Source organism: Chenopodium album, chromosome 18 (assembly GCF_948465745.1).
Source record: "Chenopodium album chromosome 18, dcCheAlbu1.1, whole genome shotgun sequence".
NCBI lineage: Eukaryota > Viridiplantae > Streptophyta > Magnoliopsida > Caryophyllales > Amaranthaceae > Chenopodium > Chenopodium album.
In genome coordinates this window covers 427,780-449,781 of record NC_137851.1, presented here as the reverse complement: position 1 = coordinate 449,781, position 22,002 = coordinate 427,780, and the positions used below count along the sequence as shown (strand labels likewise).

The following is a 22,002-nucleotide window of genomic DNA, read 5'->3' as shown; positions in this document are numbered from 1 at the left end:
ATATTATAATATAATGAATAGTATTTCCAATTTAAAGAAGTGTTTTACTACCTTTGTTAATTATTATGTGTAATTTTGGGGTATTATTTGTGAGATATAAAAAAATTTCAAAGTTGCACATAATATTTAACGAATGTAGTACTTAAAAAAAGTCATGTATAAAGAATTATGTTGCAATTATAAAAAACGGAGAGAATGCCAATGTGTCAAACGGTGCGAATACCTTTTATACCAATCTAGTTGATTGGCGTAAGAAGGTTGTTCATGAACTTCACTAGCTAAATGACCATATCCATGTCGATCATGTTCAAGCTTATTTATTGAACGAGTTTCAAAATTTAACCTGACTGATTATTAAATTTAACGAACATAAATATAAGCTTAAATTGAGATTGAGTTGTTTACTGAGAGTCACGACTCGTTTACACCCTAAGGTGCAGGAAGAGAGGTCCAGCTTGCACTTGAACTTGCCTTTGGGTGTCCAATCCGAGTAGATTATGTCCTCCTTGTGCAATAAGGAGATGGTTTTTGATACTTTCCTTTGTTTAGTAATGTAAGCATATGAAAGGAATTGAAATATCTTGATTTAGCAATATTGCATCTTCCACTTTTAAAAGTGGGACAGTAAGAAAAGGATGCAATTTTACTAACCTCACAAAACTTTAATAATCTTGATCATCACAAAACTTTAATAATCTTGATCATGACATTTTCTTTAATATGCCAACATTGCTAAATAAAGAAAGGGATCAAAACAATATCCTTATTGGACAAGAAGGGCAAAATCTTCTATGATTGAACATGCAAAAATTACAAAGGCAATTCAATATTCATTTGCCATTTTTTGGTTGACACATTTATTTTATCATGAGTGTGAACGAATAAGTTTTATGATTAATATATCTGATTATTAACAATTAAATATTATAAAGGTTGATGTGTTAAAAAAAATTATGCATTGAGGCCGTTCAAAGTAGATCCCACATTATAATGATCATAGATCCCTACCTTATAAAAAGTAGGAGATTGTTCTTATAAATAGTACACGGACCATTATACCCCTTAAAATGTTTGTTTACCTTATTAGTGGAAAAATAGTTATCCGTAACGGGCAAAAACGACCTATCTGTAACGGGCAGTGGGCGTTACGTATGTTGCCGTTACGAATAGGATATGTTATTTGTAACGGGCATTTAAACCGCCCGTTACAAATACAATTGAACCCAAATTAAAAAAAATGCAGCAGGTGATACCAGCTAGTCTGCTAACCTGATAATCTGCTATGATGCCAAATTTTAATTACTATTATAAAATCCAGCATATGTTGGATAGTGGATAGCTTGATGATTTTATCAATTACTCCCTCCGTCCTTTTATTAAATGCCTATTTCTCATTTTGCACGGGAATTAAGAAAGCTAAAAATTCCTTAAAACTAAAAATTAGAAGTACAAATATGCATGTGGGGTTAGAGAGAGATAGAGAGAAAGAAAAAAGTTGTTGAGAATTAGGAGAGAGAAAGTATTGGGAATTGATGTAAAGTACAAAAAAGAAAAAGAAAAATGATGACAAATCATCAAAACAAAAATAATATTGGCAAAAAGTACAACCTATAAATAGAAATAGGCACTTAATTTTGATCACCCCAAAAAGGAATACAGGCATGTAATAAAGGGACGGAGGGAGTACAAAAAATAAATAATTTTAAATAATAATTTATACAAGTATACAGTTCAAATTCAATTAGCAAAAGCTATACAACATTCAAATGATTTTATCAATTAAAGAAATTAAAAACAAGTCAGGCACTTGCTAATTGCTATAACTAAGATTAGATTCAAATGATTTTCCACCATTTTTCTAAATTGCTGTGACTTGTAGGTAGTTTTTCGGCATCTTCTTTACATTTTCACTTTGCCTGGCTTGCATGACATTTCTTAGAGGAATTAAAACCTGCATTTAGATCAATAATACACTTCAGTCAAAAGTTTTAAACATTAAAACATAACATTTTATTAAGTGAGGAGGATATGAGAGAAATAGATGGAGAGATGGGAGGAGATTAAGTGAGGATAAGAGAGAGAAATTGATGGTCATCAATTTGAAAAAAAGCTCAAATTTTGAGTAATCCGGCAAACAAATTGGGTTTTCTACCTTGCATAAGATATCAATCAACTCCCATAGTTGATTATATCAATTCAAAGACCAATTTTATCCAAAATTGTTAAGAAATTAAATCTATAAAACCGAATTAATCAACATGATCAATTTCTTAAAAATTGTCACAACCCACAACAAATTCTCAAAATTATAATGTCTACTAAAAATCCTACTTTAAATCTTCAACACCATCTGATCAAATCTCAAAACCCCACTAATAAAATACCAAAAAAAAAAAAATCCCAGAAAATTAATTGTGGAATCAAAGCAAAATCAAATAGAATGAAGAAGGCAAGATACCTGGATGAACGACGACGTTCAGTGGGACCCGAAGCCAGAGACTTGAGAGGGGTATTTCGGTCAAACTGAGTTCTTCTTGGTATTCATTTAGTAGCAACAATGGACTTAAGTTGTAGAGAGATATCGACAATGCCAAGTTTCAGTAAACGTTCACGGTTTTCTTTAATCCGTTGCTCTCTCGTTTGCTCATAATTCGAAACTGTTTCAGCAACAGCAACAACAGCAGATTGTTGTTATTTCTGGGGTTGTTCCTGTTGTTGTTTAATTTGGGAGTGATTTCAGCAACAGGGGGCAGCGGAGGAACTGGAGGAAGCCCTACCAACCGTGTTGAACTGTTGAAGCCGCCGGAGAAGATCTGAGTAGCATATCTTGCCATACTCTCGGTTTACTCATCACCATACCCAAACTAGCAAAGAAAGATCCAAAATCAGAATAAAAAAAATCGATAGATCTGAAGCAAAAAAATGCAAACTAGCAAAGAAAGATCCAAAATCAGAATAAATGCCATCAAATCAAAAGAAAATCAAGCGAGAATAAGGTTGAAAGAACCCACTACAAACAAACATAAAACAATAAATCTGAACAAAAAAAAATGGCAATAAACTAACAAAAATCATTCAAATAAAATCAGATTAAAATCTAACTATAAAATCCTAAAATTCTACCAATTTGAATCTGATTGCTACAGATCTAGCATGCAAAAACACACCAAAAATATAAGAAAAAAAACGCAAAATCAAAAGAAAATATCAAAGTACCTTGGGAGTTTTTAGAGCAACATCAGTGAAGACATTAAAACCTCCATCGTATCACCTTCTTCATTAGAATTGTACACAAGAAGCAGGAGTGAAGTGAGGAGAATGAATGGAGGTTCAACAATAATGGAGGGAGGAGAGAGAATATGGAGGTAAAGAGAGTGAAAGAGAACGATTTTCTAGGAGAGAGAAAGAGAGTGAGCGAAAGAGAAAGAGTAGTGAGTTCTAGAGAGGAGAGAGAAAGAGAGTGAGTGAGTGAGTGACGGCTGAGTTCATTTTAGGGTTTTAATAATACAAAAATTTAACTTATTTGTATCGGGCAACAACTGTCCGTTACAAACAACAAATTATTCGTATGGGACAAAATATTGCCCGTTACAAATAATGCAATTTTTGTAACGGGCATTATTTTGCCCGTTATGAATAATATTTTCCGTACTATTACGTTGCTTTAATGTAATAGACTATTATTTTTCCCCTTACAAATAGGTTTATTGTAACGGGCAAATTACTGCCCGTTACAAATAGGGTGTTACAAATTGTAATACCCCGTATTTTCATACGTATTTTTCTAATTGATTAATTAATTATTATTTTCTAAAAAGTATATTTTAGTAATTCAACTTACTATTTAAATCTTGGAGCCAAAATGATATTTGAATTTGGCGCCAAAAGTATTTTAAAAACAAATTATTATTTTGGATAAGATTTATTATTCATTTATCCTATTTTAAAAACCGGATTATTTACATATTTCGGATATTTTAATTAAAGCAAAATAATATTTTAATTCATTAATTAATTATTATGGCCGAAATTACCTAATAACTAACTAGGATTTTCCGATTTTCCATGTATGGAAAATCTGATTTTTCTTGGTTATTTATTGGTGAATAATTGGTATTTAATTAATTAATTATTTAATTGTTATTCTATATTATTTATACAATTATTTTATTCCTTAAAAACCGAGCAAAATATTCCTAAATATATCTAGAGGAATCTGAAAATTAGAGCTATGGTAAGCTCCATATTTCGGCCCTCATGAAATATTTTGGGGGAATTTAATTGGTAAAATTATATTTTTAATTATCTCCCAAAATCTCCTATTTTCCTTAATTCTAATTCTCCATCTTTTTAATATCCAATCATCATATTTTCTTGCCATTCATTCTTCTTAATTATTCCCCAAGTAATTCCAATTTCCTTAATATTTTTCATGACATACATACCTTCCATATTCAATTATACACAATCTTTTTAATATCAAAACTTTCCTTAAATCCTTACTCACTTCTCCAAGTAATCCCTTAAACTCTACTTGCCATAATTCTTCCCAAATTCTCTTGCCATAATTCTTGTATGAGCTAGCCTATAAATACCCCTCCATACCTCTCACATTCTTTACACTAATTCTCTTCTTTTCTTCTCCTCTTTTTACACAAATCATCCCGTTTATCTTTGAAGCCAATTTTCGGGCACTTCTGGTCAGTTTTTAGGGTATTGCTGTTTCACGGAAGATTGTTCCTCTCAAAAAATCCTTGAGGTTAGGCTCAAGAATCACCCAATTCGGAGTTATATCAAAGGAGTTATAACCTCTGCAAGTTCTGCCTATTCTTTCCAACGAAAATCCAATTCTTCTCTTTTCCTTGGTTTCTTATCTTTTCTTCTTCTCTTCTCTTATTCAATTATTATTATTATTATGGGGAATTTATAAAAATTATTATGAGTAGTTTTTATTATATAAAATTAGATTTTTAATGATGTTTATGAAAATTAATTTAAAAGGTTCATGTACATATAGTTGGGGGGTTTTTAATTTAATTGTTGTGGTTATTTGTTAACCTTATATTAATTAAGGTTATATTTATTTGTAGGGTGTTTTTGATCAAGCTACTTGAGAGTTCTTTTGAAGTGTTTTTGGCTAAGCGAGGATCAAGGTACGTTAGGTGGTTAGATACCTTAATAAAGATTGATTTGAATGAGCATGTTCGAATGATTCTATGGTGATTGAATTAAATTGACTTGAATTATGGTTTATGAAATAAAGGTATGTTTAAAAGATTGGTTTTATTAATTAAATTGGAGTATTGATTTTTATAACATGTTTGATTGATTAATTTATTATTCATGTTTAAAAAGGATTGGTTTTGAAAGCATGTTGGATTTATAAAAAAAAAAAGGGTTTGAATTATTATTATTAAAGGTTGGAATTATTGGATTTAAAGAGGACTTATGTAATCATTGAATTAAATTTATTATTTATGCTTTATAAGCATGTTAGTAATCCCACTATGCGGATTTGGTATATTGATAAGGCCTTGGACTTTGTATGACCGGGTCTTTCCTCAAGAATAGCCTTGTTACATAAGGAGACTAGCTTGGGGGGTGTGCACACTTGGGAGAGGAATTGGTTTAATTGGTTTTACTGGTTTATTATTGAGGAATTGGTTTTTAATATGAGGAATTGGTTTTAAAATAATTGGTATTGGTTTTATTGATTATTGATATTGTAATATTGAGAATCGGTTTTGAATCATGAGTTTGGAATTATTGGATTAACTATTGGAATTGATTTCAAAAGCATGTTTGCAAATAAATTGAGTTTGATTATCTTGTACTTATCGTACTTAGGATATTTTGTTAACCCGTATTTCTTATTTGTTTTGGTTCGCCATGTTTACCGTAATGGTAAGCAGTGTTATTTTCAAGAGGAGTGAATAAATTGATGCATTGGAGTCCCGGGATTTGGTTTCATCTAAATTAGGAGTTTTGGTCTTGTATTTAAATTGAGTACTCATGACATTGGTTTCTATTTTTAGTCTATTATTAAATAAAGAAGAGTTTTGAAGTTTCCTCTGCAAAGTATTGGTTTATTTAGTGAGTTTGAGTAGCCTTGCGTAATCACGCGGCGGTAATACGCCTAAGTCTATCTCTACGGTATAATTATACGTATTATACTAGTATTTCCGTAGAAGAAGATTTGGGGGTGTTACACAAATGGAATTTTTTCCACTAGTGATTACCCCCATATAAAGTAGAGCTTAATTGGTGACTCCATTAGATGGATGAATTTGAAAGACCCACAATTAATTAGAAATTAATTGGAGAATGGAATAATAATCTTTAAAATTCTTTATATTGAGTAAGGTTATTGTATAATTACATGACAACATTAGTCACTGGACACAAAATGTATTGCATTATGTGGGAGTTTTTTTCTTTATTTTGTGAAGGCAAAAAATAACGACTAACCCATAATTGTGTTTAAAGGAAATTGAGACTAATGAAAATAACCTATGATTGTGTCGAAATAGATATTCTAGGAAGTTAGGAAACCAAACTGACTACGGTGAAAAGGGGAAGAAAACAAGAAAGGATTCAAGGAAATTATCAAGGATGGACAAAGAGGTTACAAGTAGAGCTGCATAGAGCTAATATTATTGCAAAACTAAATTCTTAGAAGCATTTTGTTTGAGTTTATTTTCCAATTATTTGTTAACTTCTGAGCATTGTTAAATCATGTGTATCTGAGTACCGAGTATTATATATTAATGCCACTACTATGTATTGTGAAATACCTTAGACTGGTATATGTTGTACCTTATTGTTTCCAGTTAGGTCAATGAGCGCAAAAGATATATTAGCACCGTAAATCTAATATATATAAATAAAGTAGGCATTTTTAGAGAGCATTCGACGCGCCACATAAACAAAGGTATATTTTTTACCAATTAAAAATTAAATTTCTATTTTATTTTAGAATTAAAAAATTCACTTGCCACCTAAAAAAAAGTGACGAATGAGATTTAAGAATTTTGCCATGTAGTTAAAAATAACGAATAGTGATTTATGAGGATTTAACTTATTTAAAAAACTAAAAATTATCTTTTAAGAAAACAATTATCTTTAGATATAGGATTTATATATCTAAGATAATCTTGATAGTGTTTATGATAAGAAATAAAAATTATTCCTTAATAATAATTAAATTAAAAATTTTGATGCCTACCACTATAAATTGACACATCCTACAAAATTTCATATCAATACAAAACCAAATCAAGCAAATTTTGTGTCATAATTTTGTGTCAGTTTTAGGTCATCAGTGGCTGCGTAATTCTTAGTTTTATTTTTAAAATCCATGTTTAAATGTATATTTGTGATTATTGCTTACATTGTGTTTATTTGGAATGCTTAATGATTATATGTTTATGTTTTGTTCACTGAATTTTGTTTTTATATGCAGATCTAATTTAATTAATCAACGAATTAAATTCGAGCAAAAATGATTGGAAAATCAAAGTATGATAAGGTATTATATCTATATAAATTGTTTACATTTATTAAATTCTTTTATAAACCTTTTTAGTTTTTATTAATTAATTTTATGATTAAAACAATTCTTTTGTGATTTAGGTAGCTTAATCAAGTCATCAAATTAACTTAATTGAACAAATTAACGTTCATGCCTCAATTAAAGCCAACTTTGTACAATTTCGTCCAAAATTAATTGAAAGAAAAGTTTACTCCATTAGTTACTTTTCAATCGTTACAAATAAGAAGTGGCGACTGGGGATGATTAAAAAAATCCAATGCATAGATTTGATTTTGTACAATTACAATTTTTAGATTAGTTTTACAAAAATTTTATTGAATTATTTTATAAGACTATAAAGATTAATTTTATATAAATTTTATTTTTACTAACCTGTTTTATTTATCCAGTTTTATTAGATGAAGAAATAGAAGATAAATAGTATACATGTTTTTATTATTTTTTAATATTTCTATTTTAAAAAAACAATCAAATAATGATTTAGGATTTAAATATGTAAAAAATAAAGAAAAAATCTTTTCACATTAAAGATTTTATCCTTATGTAACCAATAAATTATCATATTTACAATTTTTTTTTTGAAAGATATCATATTTACAATTTATTTATATTTTTAAATTCAATTGTCATATAAGTAACAACCACAAATAAAATACATAACAACAATAAATAAAGTCGCATTATAAATTACATTAAAAAAAATAATACTTTTGTAATAGGCAATAACACTTTAATTAAATTATTATGTTTTTTTTTTATTTTTTTGTCTGAAATTATTAAATAGAAAAAAAATCAAATACGAAAATATATTTTCTTGAGATTAATATATGGAAAACCGTGCATCGCACGGGCTTTCATCTAGTTCCTATATAAAGTGTTAACATGTTGCTTCTAAAATCGTATGTTATCTTTATGAAAAGCTACTAGATCGTCTAGATGCTTTCTTCCTCACTACTATAGTATTTGATATTTTTGAGTCAAATATCTTGTCCTTTTCATGTGAATTGCAAGTACAAGCCAAGAAAAATTAAGCCGAAACAATAGATGGATAAATCTAGTCTTACTAGTCCTTTAGCCATATAAAGTGCAAACACAAGCTAAGAAAAATTAAGCCAAAAGGGCTTATCATCCCGCATGCAACGCGCGCGTTGACTACTCTAGTATAAGGAAAAATTGTAAGAAACCACCTTTTATAACACTCTTTTTCTAAAAAAAAAAACACCTTATAAAAAATTTCTTGTAAAAACACACCTAAACCTAATTTTTTTTTTTTGCAAGATAACACCTTAGGCCGGTTTCAGGGCATTGACCCTGTTTTCTGGCATTGACCCTCACATGAGGGTCACGTGCTCCACCCCTCCTCCCACAAAACCACCAAAATTAGAGCATAGCCAACCCTAACCGCCGATACCACCACCTAGCCACCACTAGAACACCTCTCTGCCGCCAAACCCATCAACCTAGCTGCCATCCCACCCACCCAAATCACTATAAACCCGGCCGCAAAAATCCTTACCCACCTCCACAACCACCTACGTCCCACCCAAAACCACCCAAATTCACTCGGAATAGTGTACCGTCTTTCCCCAAAAACCAATAGAGAAGAGGGTAGGTAGTAGTTTTCCCCCTTTTCCCCCCAATTGGAAACCCTAGATCTAAGGGATTTTTTTTTCTTTTTCCGATGGCTTTAGAGTGATTTGGGAGGCGGTGATGGCAGCTATGATGATGGGTGGTGGTGTCGGCGGCTGAGTGGTGGTTCTAGTGGTGGTGTTGACTGTTGGGGTTGGTTAGGGCGGTGGTTTTGGTGGTTTTGAGGAGGAAGGGGTGGAGCACGTGACCCTCATGTGAGGGTCAACGCCGGAAAACAAGGTCAATGCCCTGAAACCGGCCCAAGGTGTTATGTTGCCAAAAAAAATCTGGTTTTAGGTGTGTTTTTACAAGAAATTTTTTATAAGATGTTTTTTTACAAAAAAAGTGTTATAAAAGGTGGTTTCTCACAATTTTTCCTAGATATAAATCACAAAGTCTAGTCAAAATTAACTTTTATAAATAGTAACAAAAGTCAAAACATGTCGACTAAAAAAAACGGATGAAATATAAGTAGTATTGTAGTAATAAGTCGGCCCTTCACTCCTTCAGTCCTTTAGTAGTAATGTACTTATGTTGTTAGTTTGTTTATCTTATTTTTTCACCCTTCTCTCTTGGTGTCTTTGCTTTTCTTTGTTAGCATGCCTTTATATATGCTCTTGTTTAAGAAATAATTTTGACATGTAATAAATTAATAACTATAAAAAAAAAAAAAAAAAAACTGAGATTTTTAAATATTATACATAAACACCAATCCAGCAAAAATAAAATAATCTATAAACAATAAAACATGATCAAATTTAGGGCTTGTTCTCTTCAACTTAATTTCAGTTTAGTTCAGTTCAGTTCAGCTTCAATCAATTCAAATTAGTTCTTAATTTTAACTCTATTCAATTTAGTTTAGCTCAGTTTAACTCCAATTAATTCAGTTCACTTTAGCTCATTTCAATAAATCAGAACAGATCTTTAGTAGATTGAACGAACAATACATAGGCGTGCACATAAAGAATGCGAATTCGATTGGAAAAGGGTGGCCAATATGTAATGAATACTAGACTCAAAGATACTGGAGAGTGGGCCTAGGTCTTTGGTATCAGATTCTTAGTGGCCCATGCCCCCTTAAGATAAATTTAATTTTAAAACCCCAATAATCTGTATTGGCCATCAAGCTCAAATAAAATATAAACGACATAATTCTTGTTTAAAAGCAATAAATAAAATAAAAATATCCTACGGTTGGAGTGATGAATATGCAAGGAAATGAGGCAAGTATAGATGTTAAGGGCATGAAGGCTGAAGTATACAATGCTGCATTACGTGGTTCGTTTGAAGAGGTGAGTCGTGTAACAAATTGGAAAGAGTCGGAAACATTCACTAAAAACAATATTCTTCACGTTCATGTGGGAAAACCGCTCCATAACAAGGGCAAGAAAGGATTGGTTTGCATGGAGTTTCTCGAAAAGATCCTAAACGATGAAGATCGCAGTGTAGCAGGGGGATACTCGTTACTGTGGAAGGTGAACATCAATGGTGATACACCCCTACACCTGGCTGCTAGGTTCGAGCACGATAATGCAGTTCGTGCATTTCTTGAACGAGCTAAAGAAGTTGATCAAGAAGAGGTGACAAGGATGCTGACGATGGTCAATAAGAATAAGGATACCGCCTTACACGAGGCAGCTCGTGTAGGTCATGCTGCTGTGTTGAAGCTGCTAGTGGATGCTGATTTTGAATGCCCGTATCAACGTACGGAACGAGGATGGTGAGACTCCTCTCTATTTGGCTGCTGAAAGGGGATCTACTTCTTCGGTTCTTGCCATGCTACAGACTTGCAATCCATCTGCTCTAGCTACCAAACCGCCCTTCACGCAGCTGTACAATGGGGAACACCTGCACCTGGTATGTTTTTATCAACTTCTGATCTAATTCCATCTCTACATGATTCACCAATTCAATCCAAGGGGTGTGCATGTATTATCAACTTCTATTATACCTTATTTTCCATCTCATTCACTATGCTTATGTGGTGTATGTGTATGTGCTATAAAATTTCAACCTTCTTTATATGATTGCTATGCTGCAAAATTATATTGACCTGAACTAAAAACCAAACTTAATTGTACCAAAAAATCTCTAGTCTAAACAATAAAAAACGTAATTAATTATAAGTTTCAAATCTCTACCGGACAACAAACATTAACGTATCACTACCATATAAAAATAAAAAAAAAAAAAAAAAAAAAAAAAAAAAAAAAAAAAAAAAACCCTTCTTGTGAGGCCCACCTGAATCAAATCTTAACCACCCACCACTGGTTAGGGTTCCGATTTAGGTGGGGAGTGGTAGGTGGTTAGGGTTCGGTTAAGGTGGGGAGTGGTGGGTTAGGGTTCATTTAATTTCAGGTGTGGGAGTGGTGGGTGGTTAGGCCAGGGTTTTGTTCAGGTGGGCCTCACAAGATTCGATGATTTTTGTAACTTTTGCCATTAAATGGTAGTGGTATTTAAACAAATTTTCAAATAATGGTATTTGTTTTAAAAAAGAAATTAGTTGACAGAAAAAAGTATTTCAAAATATTGTTAGATTAGTCATTTATTCTAACAAAACTAAACGTTACAAATGCATGTATCAGACATGGTGTTGGGATTGCTGGAAAAAGATAGGTCGCTATTAAAGATTCAGAACGAGGAAGGGTTGACGCCATTCCATAGCGCTGCTGGTGAGATAAAAAGAACTAATCTTTTGAAGATCCTTTTAAAATACGACAGAAATGAGATGGGATGATTAGCATTGTATATCCAAGACATTAAAGGGAGAAGTGCACTTGATATTGCAATGCTCCGATGCAATTGGAAGGCAATAAAAGATCTCATAGCTACATGTCCAGACATTGTCGAGATAGTGGACAAGAAAGGGCAAAATGTACATTAATGATAGCTACTACTGCCTAATTCGCCCTACTATACAAGCTGCATTAATGTTGGGTAAAATAGAATTTGCCTGAAATCCTCGGTCCATCACTAAAATTGGATCTCTCATAATTCTCTCCCAAAAAAGGGGTCGTGTAGTGGTTGCAAGAAGCTAAGGATTGCATTTATTTTGTTAAAGAAAAGTCCATATGAACATGCTCCGTCCTGCTCGCTCGATCACATTTCTCTGTTTCTACTAAGTCTTTCTTTTGTATTTTACAGATGCATATGAATGTGATAGCCACTGTGAGTCGTGTGTTCCGGTTCACTTTATACATACGAACTTTCTACCTCATAATCTCATGTTTTTGTTTTGACTTGTGTTAAATTTTTGTTTCTTGTTTCGTTGCTAGGCTTGTTACCATTATATTTGGGGAAAAGTATGGTGTGAAAATGTAGACATATATATTATCAGGAAGTTAACGACTAACTAACAGTAACAGACATATGATCGAATAATTAAGTTCCACCCAAATAAATTTGAAATATTACTTTCAACAATTCGTTCCAACATAACTTGAGATGTGATAGGCCATATAGGCACTAAAATAATCACAATTTTCACATGAAAATGCTAAAAATACATTTCTGTGACATGCTTCTTTACTAAAAAATTTGATGATTCCTAGCCAAACATCTTCTCGCGTGATGCAGTCCAGCTCGAACATTTCGAAAGATTAGCACTACATAGTAGAGGAAGAAGACCATAGCAATAGCCCATATCGCAAACACGAGATGAGGGGAGTGACACACCACAACCGACACACCTGTGGTAAATGCTAACATCAAGGAACCCAATGAAATTGTGTTCAAAATAAGTGCAGAATGTGAGAGAGGCTCAAAAATGAAGGTACTTTCTGTAGTAACAAGAATAAAGTACATGAGTATTGCTAGGGTGGAACATGTGAAGGCCAAGGCGTCTGAAATCAAGAATATTTTGAAGGCGGCCTTACTCTTAAGCACAGCCATACCTATATTCTCTCCCGGGTTTTGATCGAATCCACCGGGTAATGTAAAACCAGCAGCGAAAGATACCGTTGCAATCAACGTCGCTACCAACGACTGGCCTTGAGCTGCTTTTCTTAGTGAAGCTAGTTTTGAGTCTGCGTTAGAACTTGCTTTTTCTATATCAACATCATTTTCATATGCATTGACTCGCTTTCCTTTCGGAGTAATCAGACTTCTAAGTCGTTGTATATTCTACACGAAAAACATACAAAACAATAAAATTACATAACAAGGAATGAACCAAATTTGGTCTAAAATGACAAAGTCAATAGGTGAAATTAAAGGAACTTACAGAGCGACCGGGATGAAGCATGTGAAATTTAGAAGCGAAAATATCCCCAATGGTAAGGTTTTGTTTATTGAAAGCTTGGAGGTCTAGGAATTGGTACTTTGATCTTATGAAACACGGTAGTGTTAGTAGACAAGCATGGCCAAGGTTAGGAATGGAAGCGGCGAATAGATGAAGAGGTGTATTTCCGTCTACATCTTTCTCATTAAGGAGGTTGTCAAAATGACCTTTCTTGAGGCAAGTTTTAAGTTTATAGAGACAACCCCATTTTGCAGCATAATGTACCACATTTCGCCTATGATTGTCTACTATCTCGATGCAGTCTGGACGACATTTTGTCAACTTTTTAATGGCCTCCCAGTTACACCGAAGTATTGCAATATGAAGTGGTGTTCGTCCTTTCTTATCTCGAATGTACAGTGCTGATGTTTCGGTCTCTTGGCTATCATAATGCAAAAGCACCTTAAGAAGCTGTAATTTGCTGATCTCTGCAGCCGCGGAGTGGAGTGGAGTTAGCCCTTCATGGTCTTGTATCCTTATTAGAGAGGTTTCTTTTTCCAGCATCTTTTGCACCATCTCTGACATATATTCATCACAACATTCGATCATATAATAATTACTTGTGCTATCACAAATATGCATTTGTAAATTACAAGTGAAAGCTAACTAAATAAATTAAGAAAAATGATGGATTGTCCTACATACTCATTATAAAATTATGTAAGAAGCAACATTATTGCATTGCCTACAATATAGTATATTAATGGTTAGTTATAACGACATAGTAAAACTAAATTATGCACAATACATTAAGAGCAGCATAATTGCTTGTGATGTGGTTGTAAAATACGATATAGTTGGTTGGTAATACCGACAGAGATGAGAAGTTTACCCGGGTTACCCCATTGGACTGCAGCATGAAGAGGGGTTCTACCACAAGGACCTTTATGACCATAACCCAAAGACGATGGATGACAAGTCTCTAGTATTATAGCCACTGAAGCAGAGTAGATCCCCTCTCCGCGGCAAGATAGAGGGGAGTCTCACCCACCTCATTAGCCTCATGTGGACAACTAGAATCCGCCTCTACTAGCAGCTTCACCACAGCAGCATGACTCCCTCGTGCTGCCTCGTGCAAGGCAGTATCCTTATTATTGTTGGTCTTCCTCAGCATTCGCGTCACCTCCTGTTGATTAACCTCCTTAGCTCGTTTAAGGAACAATTGAACTGCCTTGTAGTACCCGAACCTAGCAGCAAGGTGCAGTGGCGTGTCACCATTGTTGTTCTCTTTCCATAGCAGCAAATAACCTGATGATATAGTACCTTGCTCATCATTGAGAACCTCTTCAATGAACTCGATGCTAACCTTTTTCCTTGTATCCTCGGACACAATGTTGTAGAGTGGTTTCCTTATATGAATGTGGAGGATGTTGTTTCCCATGGGCGTTGCCTGTTCCTTCCAATTCGATATTAAACTTATGTCTTCGATTGATCCATTTAGTGCTGCATTGTATAGCTTAGGCTCCATGCCTTTGAGCTTGATACTTTTTTCTTCCATCTGCTGCTGCTGTTGAACATAATATGCTTCAAGATTATTGCTCCCTGTTGCGTCCATTAAGCTACAAATACAAAATTTTAATGTACAGTATGAAATAGAAACTTTGGTTTTAATTAATAACTTGCTATAAATTGATGAATATTATTAGGGTATAGTTTCAATAATTTGAAGGGGTCAAACACTAAGAAGATGCAAGAGAAGTTTCAAAAAAGTACTGGTGATCAAAATTTATGCAAGTGGAAAGACTTATTCTTATATATAGTCAACCGTAAAAAATAAGACGAACACTCTAATATGTCATGGAATTTCTAGTCCAATCACTCACGCCTAGACTTTTTTATCATCTTCAATAGTTTCTAGATCATTACTTAGGCCTTGTTTGGTTGAACAAGAAAAATGGGGAAATTGAAAATTCATGGGAATTTAGAAATTGGGGATTTGTTTGGTTGACTTTAAAAAGTGAAATATGTAAGAATTGCAAATTCATGAGAATTTCCAATTCCTACAAAATGTGGGAATTAAATTACAAAGAGTCCCCTTGGTAACTCAAAATTCTCTAGAAAATTGAATGTGGAACTTTAATCATCCAGCTCTTCTTTTAGTAGATATCTCATCTGTTACTCTTCTGTCACACGGCCAACATCAGAAATGGTTATGCATGGTACTACGTATAGCACAATTAGTGACAAGAATCAATAATTACAGAACGCAGCAAGATTAAGACTGTCAAATGTCCTAGCTGCGGTGAACTTTTCATTTCAGTAACACAAGCCCATCTAGCAGCAACGCAGCTTAGTGTACCACATTTTGCATGTTATTGTCGATTATCTCAATGCTTTGAAGTGGATATAAACAACTGATGATTCATATTAAGCCAGGCCATAGTATTTCTTTTTTTGCATATCAAAGCCAATATTTGCTGATAATTAAAACTAATCTTCACATGTCAAAACTAATTTTGCAAGTCAAAAAGTATAGGGCTGTATTTGAACACATCAGAACCACTCCACGGTTCTATATACAAGGAAATGAAATTAGCAATGACTGGTTGAACAAAGACAAGCTATAATAATCCCTGCAATCTTGAAAATTAAGTACCAAAATTTGCCCATGCAAGCAAAGAAAAGGCGGTTATTTTTTGTGGGCGGGTGTCGGAGTACACATAATGTAATATAGCGCTACATTAGCATTTTGTTGCACTGCTCATTTGCCAAGCAAGAGCTTCTTGGATTTGCCTTGTTTGCTTTCTATCAAATCTTGATATAATGTTCTCTTGTCAACCAGCAACTCATTAATTATTATTCTATCCAAAAACCCAAAAAATTGAAACACCTCCCTTTCATCTCACCACATTCAGTGTGTCGTTATTTGTTCAAGTTAGAAAAACTAAAAAATCATCAATATTACTGAAGCAGAGTTTGGATCAGTTCAATTGAATCAAAGCAAAAATGGGTGAGATGTAGAAGGAAAAGCAGAAACTGAACTATCTGAAAGTCCAAGGAGAGCTCACTCAGACCAAGTTACCAACTCGTTGAGAAGCAAAGTTGCAGATTGATAAGCAGGCTAAGTAACTGAATGACAAATCAGAGTAGACGGCTGAATTGAGACATCATTATGGAGGGGTCAAATCCAAATTACATGGAGTGGAATCATCACTTAAGAAAGTCAGTTCTATGAATTCCAAAATTCGGATTGGTGAGAAAGTACAGAAGTTGGAAGGGGAAAACAGAAGATTGGTGTCAGCTTCAAAGGAAGCAACAGAAAAATATGATGAATTGCAGAGGAAGCTTTGAGCTTGCAGTAAATAGATCAACGGAAGTAACTCTGAAGCAGAAGAAACAGCCAAAGCAACTAGAGAATTGAAGAACTGAGAGGAAGGTATATCAAATTTGAAGGAGCAAAGCACGAGTGTCCAAGATCAACTGAGAGAGAAGAAAAAACAGTTCCAACATCTTGAAGAAGCTCACAAGCAACTTCAAGACCTGTTGAATGACAACTATGCAGTTCAAATTGAATTCTCAAATTAGAATCACCAGAAGCCTTTGAAACCCACTTAAAGATGTGCAATCAAGGTTTGGCACATGAAGAAGACGAAAGAAGGCATTGGACATTCAATTATAATAATCAAAACAGTGCTTTGAAAATGTTTTGTCTCAAATTTGAAAGGCTCAGCATAAAACATGATGAAGATATAGCAGTTTTGGAGAATTCTCTTAGGACAAAAGAGATAAAATTGAAGGAGTGGAGTACATGATTACCTACGTCGAGCAAGAGAACAAGTTTTGCGTAGCAAACTCAAATTAACAAGAGAAAAGTAGACACTAAAAGATCTCAAAAACATCGTAGCAAAAAAAAAAGCTGAATGGACATCCAAAAGGGAGAAGCCGATCAATGTTGTGAATTTGGACTAAAAAGGCAAGGTGAACAACAGAAGATGCGCAATAATTATAAACATAAAAAGATAAGATAATTCACACTTAATCGGTGTACAATCCAAATAACAGGGGTAATCAAAAGGGTACAACAGAGCATTGCAGGCATCTCATCAGAATGAAAACAAAACTCGACCCGAACAATTTCATATCGCATACTACAACTATCAGCACATAATTAAAAATACGAACATTACGTATATAATAAAAGAAACCAAAATTAGAAACACAACAAAAGAGTCGTATTACTAAATAATTGCTATGAAAAGCATCTGATTACAGGGGTTCCAAAAAGAAATAACTGAAAACTAAAAATATGATAATATTGTCATTGTTCTACGAAATGAAACATTACATGATAATAATCCCCTTCAAAAAAAAACTACTACCGCAAGATTAAACCAAACAAGTGCAGAAATATTATGATTAACACCTTAGAACCCGAGCTTGGTACGGCGCCAGTGCCTTCTCTTCGCATTGTACCTACAAATATCCAAAAAAATTAAATCAGCGATTATTCCATAAAAACCAAATTAAAATCAATGAAAAATAATCCTAAAAACAATGAAAGAAAGAAACCTGATGGTGTTGTCGGTACGCATACGGATCCAGTAAGGGATGGGACGATTCTGCCTCATCTTCTTGGCGAGCTTCTTCTTGATCATGAATGACTTGTGGGACGGCTGACATTAAAGAGAAGGAAACAATTAGAAATCACAGAAACTCGAGGAGAGAGAAAGAGGAGGGATTCATTGAATTACCATGGTCGAAGGTTGAGGATGAGCCGCCGAATGCAGAGAGGTTGGGGAAGCCAAAGGAGAGATACAGAGAAACCCTAGAAATGTGAGCAAGTCGGAGTGCTCTGGATTTTGTAGCTTTTATAAGAGGGTTTTAATTTAGCTTTTGGGCCTAAACCTACTCTTTTCTTATGTTTGGCCCATTGTATAATGGCTTTATGTATTTCACAATGGTTAATGGTCCTTTTTTTTTGTTGTCGTTTGTAATCTCCACATGAATTTTGAAAATCATACTCATCCATCATCATAGAGTATCAATTAAGTAGTTTGTTGTCATTGTTTTTCTTAATATAAACCAATGATCATGAATTTTTTTTTTTTTAAATTTACTAGGGAATAAATCACTAATTTGGTGTATCCGTACAAATTATAATCGAAGCACGTGCAAAATACTTATGTTAGCGTTTCTACGTACGGATGCTTGTGGGTTGATTCTTAGCGATGAAGTTACCGTTGTGATTGTTAAGTAGATAATTTGATATCCATAATGTAATTCAAGGTGTTGGAAAATTGAATCAAGTTCAACCGACCATTATCAGGTTTCGGAAAACAGAGTGCAATTTAATCAGGTTTTAGGCATCCACCAATCATTTCAAATATTTTATATACATTCGGGTGTACTGTATACCTAAATAACCCAAAGTTTGTGCTATTCATTTTATAACTAAATGAAAAACAATTATCTCTTCTCGTCAAAAAAAATAAAATTATCAAATGTGAAGAAAATGCTCATGGGTATACTGTGTACACGGATGTATATAACAATCTCCATCGTTGGCTTTTCAACATCTATAGATAGCTTTAGAAACAAACCATTTCAATCTTTAATTATTATAGTACAAACTCCAATTTCATTTTTTTTTTTTTTTATCCAATGATAAGCTGTTCCACCAGTCAAATTAATAATAATGTAAGATTCGTAACACAATGTCAAAGCATAATCCATGATTCCATGGTGCTAGAAATAAAATTATGCAAACCAGCAATATAGCCACAAAAACAGCCACGAAATTGAGAATTCACAACACTGATGTTGCCATAATGAACTTGTTAATGTAACCATGCAACTAGCTACAAGTCATAAAAAATCTGCAAACAAACTTGTTATTACCACTACATTTCTATCCTTCAAAAACATTTATAAATCATGTATAGTTTCAACACTTTAAGCAAATCTTAACTACATAAGAAAAATGTCAAACTACAAACCTCACTGGCCTTAAAATTGTCTAAAGTTGTAAACAAACTCAATTTCACAACATTTCTAATATCATACTTTTATTTACTGGCAAAGTAACTTTTAGTGATCTTGTAAGAGAATATAATGGACTGCATTAAATGGTGTAAGTTGTCTTTGATTAATACAAAAATTAGGAAGTTCGTTCTCTGCATAGAATAGCTGCACCCAGGTTTTGCTCAGCCAATCAAAGGAATCAGGAAGTACTCTGCATAAAATAGCTACAAATGCCAAAAATCACTGCTTAATCACAAATGATCAATCCAAGTATTAGGAGTATACATGTATAGCTCCAGTTGTTTCATTTACTCGCGTCATATTAAATTACATTCATATATGATCAATGTATGTACCTTCCAAATGAACATATAGAATGAGGTTATTGAAGCATTGTCTGCAAGTTCAACAGATTGTGCTCGTAGCAATAGGATCGCTGCTAATACAGAATGACCAAGTACCTACAGAAATTCAGATTTACATGACTACTCGTAGATGTAGTACTGCATCAATAACAATAATATATAGGGGTAAACACATACAGTTGCAAGCTTGATAGGAAAGGATGACGAAGTAGCCCCTACAGCCACGGCAGATCCATACGCAGCAAGCAACATTTTAATGCAAAGCCAAAACACCTAAAGAGTACATATGTGTAACATCATACATTAGTTGATTATATTTGGACAGGGAATTTGGATGCATGATACATATATAGACATGCTTCAAGCTCATATTACTAGCTAAAATTATGCTTAGAGACTTCTTTATTTTATCGTTAAATCAAATTTGCTCATACAACAACTAGTTAACAAACCTTTTCTTTTCCTAGCGTAACACTAAAGGATTGGATGCCAAAATGTTTATCACCATCGACATCTGGTAAGTCCTACAATACTCAAAGTTAATGAGAGGTCGTAAACCTTTTAAAATTCAACAATGAAAAGTTATCTCGAGTAATGAAAGGAGAATACCTTGAAGAGTGCAATGACTGTGGCAAAGAAACACATGAAAGTTGTTGCAAATATGACTGACCTCGTTAGCATTACTGGTCTTCCTAGCACATATTTCTGCTCATATTGAAGATTACCTTCTATTTAATAATATTATGGAGATAATTTATAAAAATGCAAAATGAGATGAATGTCATTTTATACCTGGGTGTGTATAAAGAAGCCAAGTTGTACCACCATAGCTCTCACTATAACAATGCAAGCTGCTGCAAGAAATGGTTGCTTTTTCCATCTTAGCAGGGGACACTGTAGTTAATAGGTCATTATTCGTACAATGCACTAACGCGTATTACATGTAAGAGTGTATATATAGATGCTACTTACGTCGATTGAGTATGCACTTCCAAGAATAAAACTTGTTAGAAGGGCAATGAACAATGGAGGGGATTGAAAAGCAAATCCCATACCAAAACTCTATATGATGAAAAAGATTAGGGGAACAGAAATTTTGTGAGTACAAAGTTAATTAATCAAAGATTTTGGTTTACAAATAATCAGGTTTAATTTACTTACTAGTAGACAACATATTGTTACAATAATTGATCCTGCTTCCATTGTAAATTCTCCCGAAGCAAGCGGAAGATCTGGCTTATTCACCTGAAATGGTTGGCAATTGAAATGTAGAAAACTAAAGGTTATAATACAAACTTAGGTGATGGCATGATTGCCAAAAAATTATAAGCATTGTTTTTTGGAATAAAGACACAATCAATTTCAGGAGTAATAAACTATTAGTGAAATAATAAATTTGTGATACCTTGTCAATCTGTAAATCAAACAATTGATTTAGGCCAACAACATAAATATTCATCATTATTGATGGAAGTAATGCCTGAAACAAAACAACACATTGGGTTACTCTTAATCTATCTTTGTCACATTTTTGCTAATTGGAACGTTGATAGTGTAATTTGAACTAGTAATGCGTTGCAAGCTAAGTCTAGCTTACAACTAATAACATAATCAGAACAGAGGTAGTAGTTACATTTGATGTTGTTGGCTTAAACATCTAAAGCAAGCAAAATTAAGTATACCTTTAACAAACCAACAAAAAACTCAAGGGACAAATCAGCAATTGATTCAATCGGAAGAAGGGAGACTGATGTAACACCTATTAACTGCAGGAAAAAAGTAAAACTCATACATTACATAATAATAAGCTTCAAATACGAAAGCAAAATAATGGTTGATGGTTATGAAGTATCAGTTAAACATACCGTGCCAATAATAGTATGAGGACGACTAAAGCGATAAAATGCATTCAGTTGCTTATAGAGGTGGGTGAAGAAGGCAGAAAAATTATCATCATCATCTTTAGAAATAGTAGCATCAGTTGTGAAGGGCAAACTTAGCCTTTTCACTAGCCTCTTTTTGTCATGCAACACCTTGTTTTGTGAGAAACTTAGCTTTGTCTCACTAATGCAATTGTTGGTAGCAAAATTGTTTGTAGTCTTTATTCGTTGGCGATGAAATCTTAAGGAATTTTCGGTATATCCATGATGACTAAGAACCCTCGAATGTTGGCTAGGAACCCCAATCAACTGAGCACAACCTGCCCATGTTTTCAT

General features: G+C 33.5%; 2 protein-coding genes, 1 long non-coding RNA gene and 1 pseudogene across 4 annotated transcripts; 1 reads left to right on the top strand and 3 right to left on the bottom strand.

The window, feature by feature from the left end:
- Positions 1 to 1,684: 1,684 nt before the first annotated feature.
- LOC145592550 (uncharacterized) lies at positions 1,685 to 3,453 on the bottom strand. Its single transcript, XR_014102449.1, has 3 exons — positions 3,217 to 3,453; positions 2,459 to 2,864; positions 1,685 to 1,951 (listed from the first exon to the last, which is right to left on the bottom strand). It is a non-coding gene; the product is annotated as an uncharacterized LOC145592550 (long non-coding RNA).
- A 6,930-nt stretch (positions 3,454 to 10,383) lies between these two features.
- LOC145590629 (uncharacterized) lies at positions 10,384 to 12,502 on the top strand. Its single transcript, XM_081647048.1, has 6 exons — positions 10,384 to 10,885; positions 10,967 to 11,038; positions 11,767 to 11,853; positions 11,947 to 12,056; positions 12,326 to 12,366; positions 12,457 to 12,502. The coding sequence occupies exons 1-6, from the start codon at positions 10,384 to 10,386 to the stop codon at positions 12,500 to 12,502; spliced, it is 858 nt and encodes a 285-aa protein (XP_081503174.1).
- A 207-nt stretch (positions 12,503 to 12,709) lies between these two features.
- On the bottom strand, positions 12,710 to 14,995 carry LOC145592708 (uncharacterized; annotated as a pseudogene). The gene is made up of 3 exons (XR_014102474.1): positions 14,293 to 14,995; positions 13,404 to 13,978; positions 12,710 to 13,303 (listed from the first exon to the last, which is right to left on the bottom strand). The product of XR_014102474.1 is annotated as an uncharacterized LOC145592708 (transcript).
- Positions 14,996 to 19,603: 4,608 nt separating this feature from the next.
- Positions 19,604 to 22,002, bottom strand: LOC145590628 (homogentisate geranylgeranyltransferase, chloroplastic-like). The gene is made up of 11 exons (XM_081647047.1): positions 21,652 to 22,002; positions 21,469 to 21,552; positions 21,192 to 21,266; positions 20,948 to 21,031; positions 20,759 to 20,848; positions 20,579 to 20,680; positions 20,396 to 20,491; positions 20,239 to 20,310; positions 19,964 to 20,059; positions 19,778 to 19,882; positions 19,604 to 19,645 (listed from the first exon to the last, which is right to left on the bottom strand). Exons 1-11 carry the CDS (start codon positions 22,000 to 22,002, stop codon positions 19,604 to 19,606), a joined length of 1,197 nt encoding a protein of 398 aa, XP_081503173.1.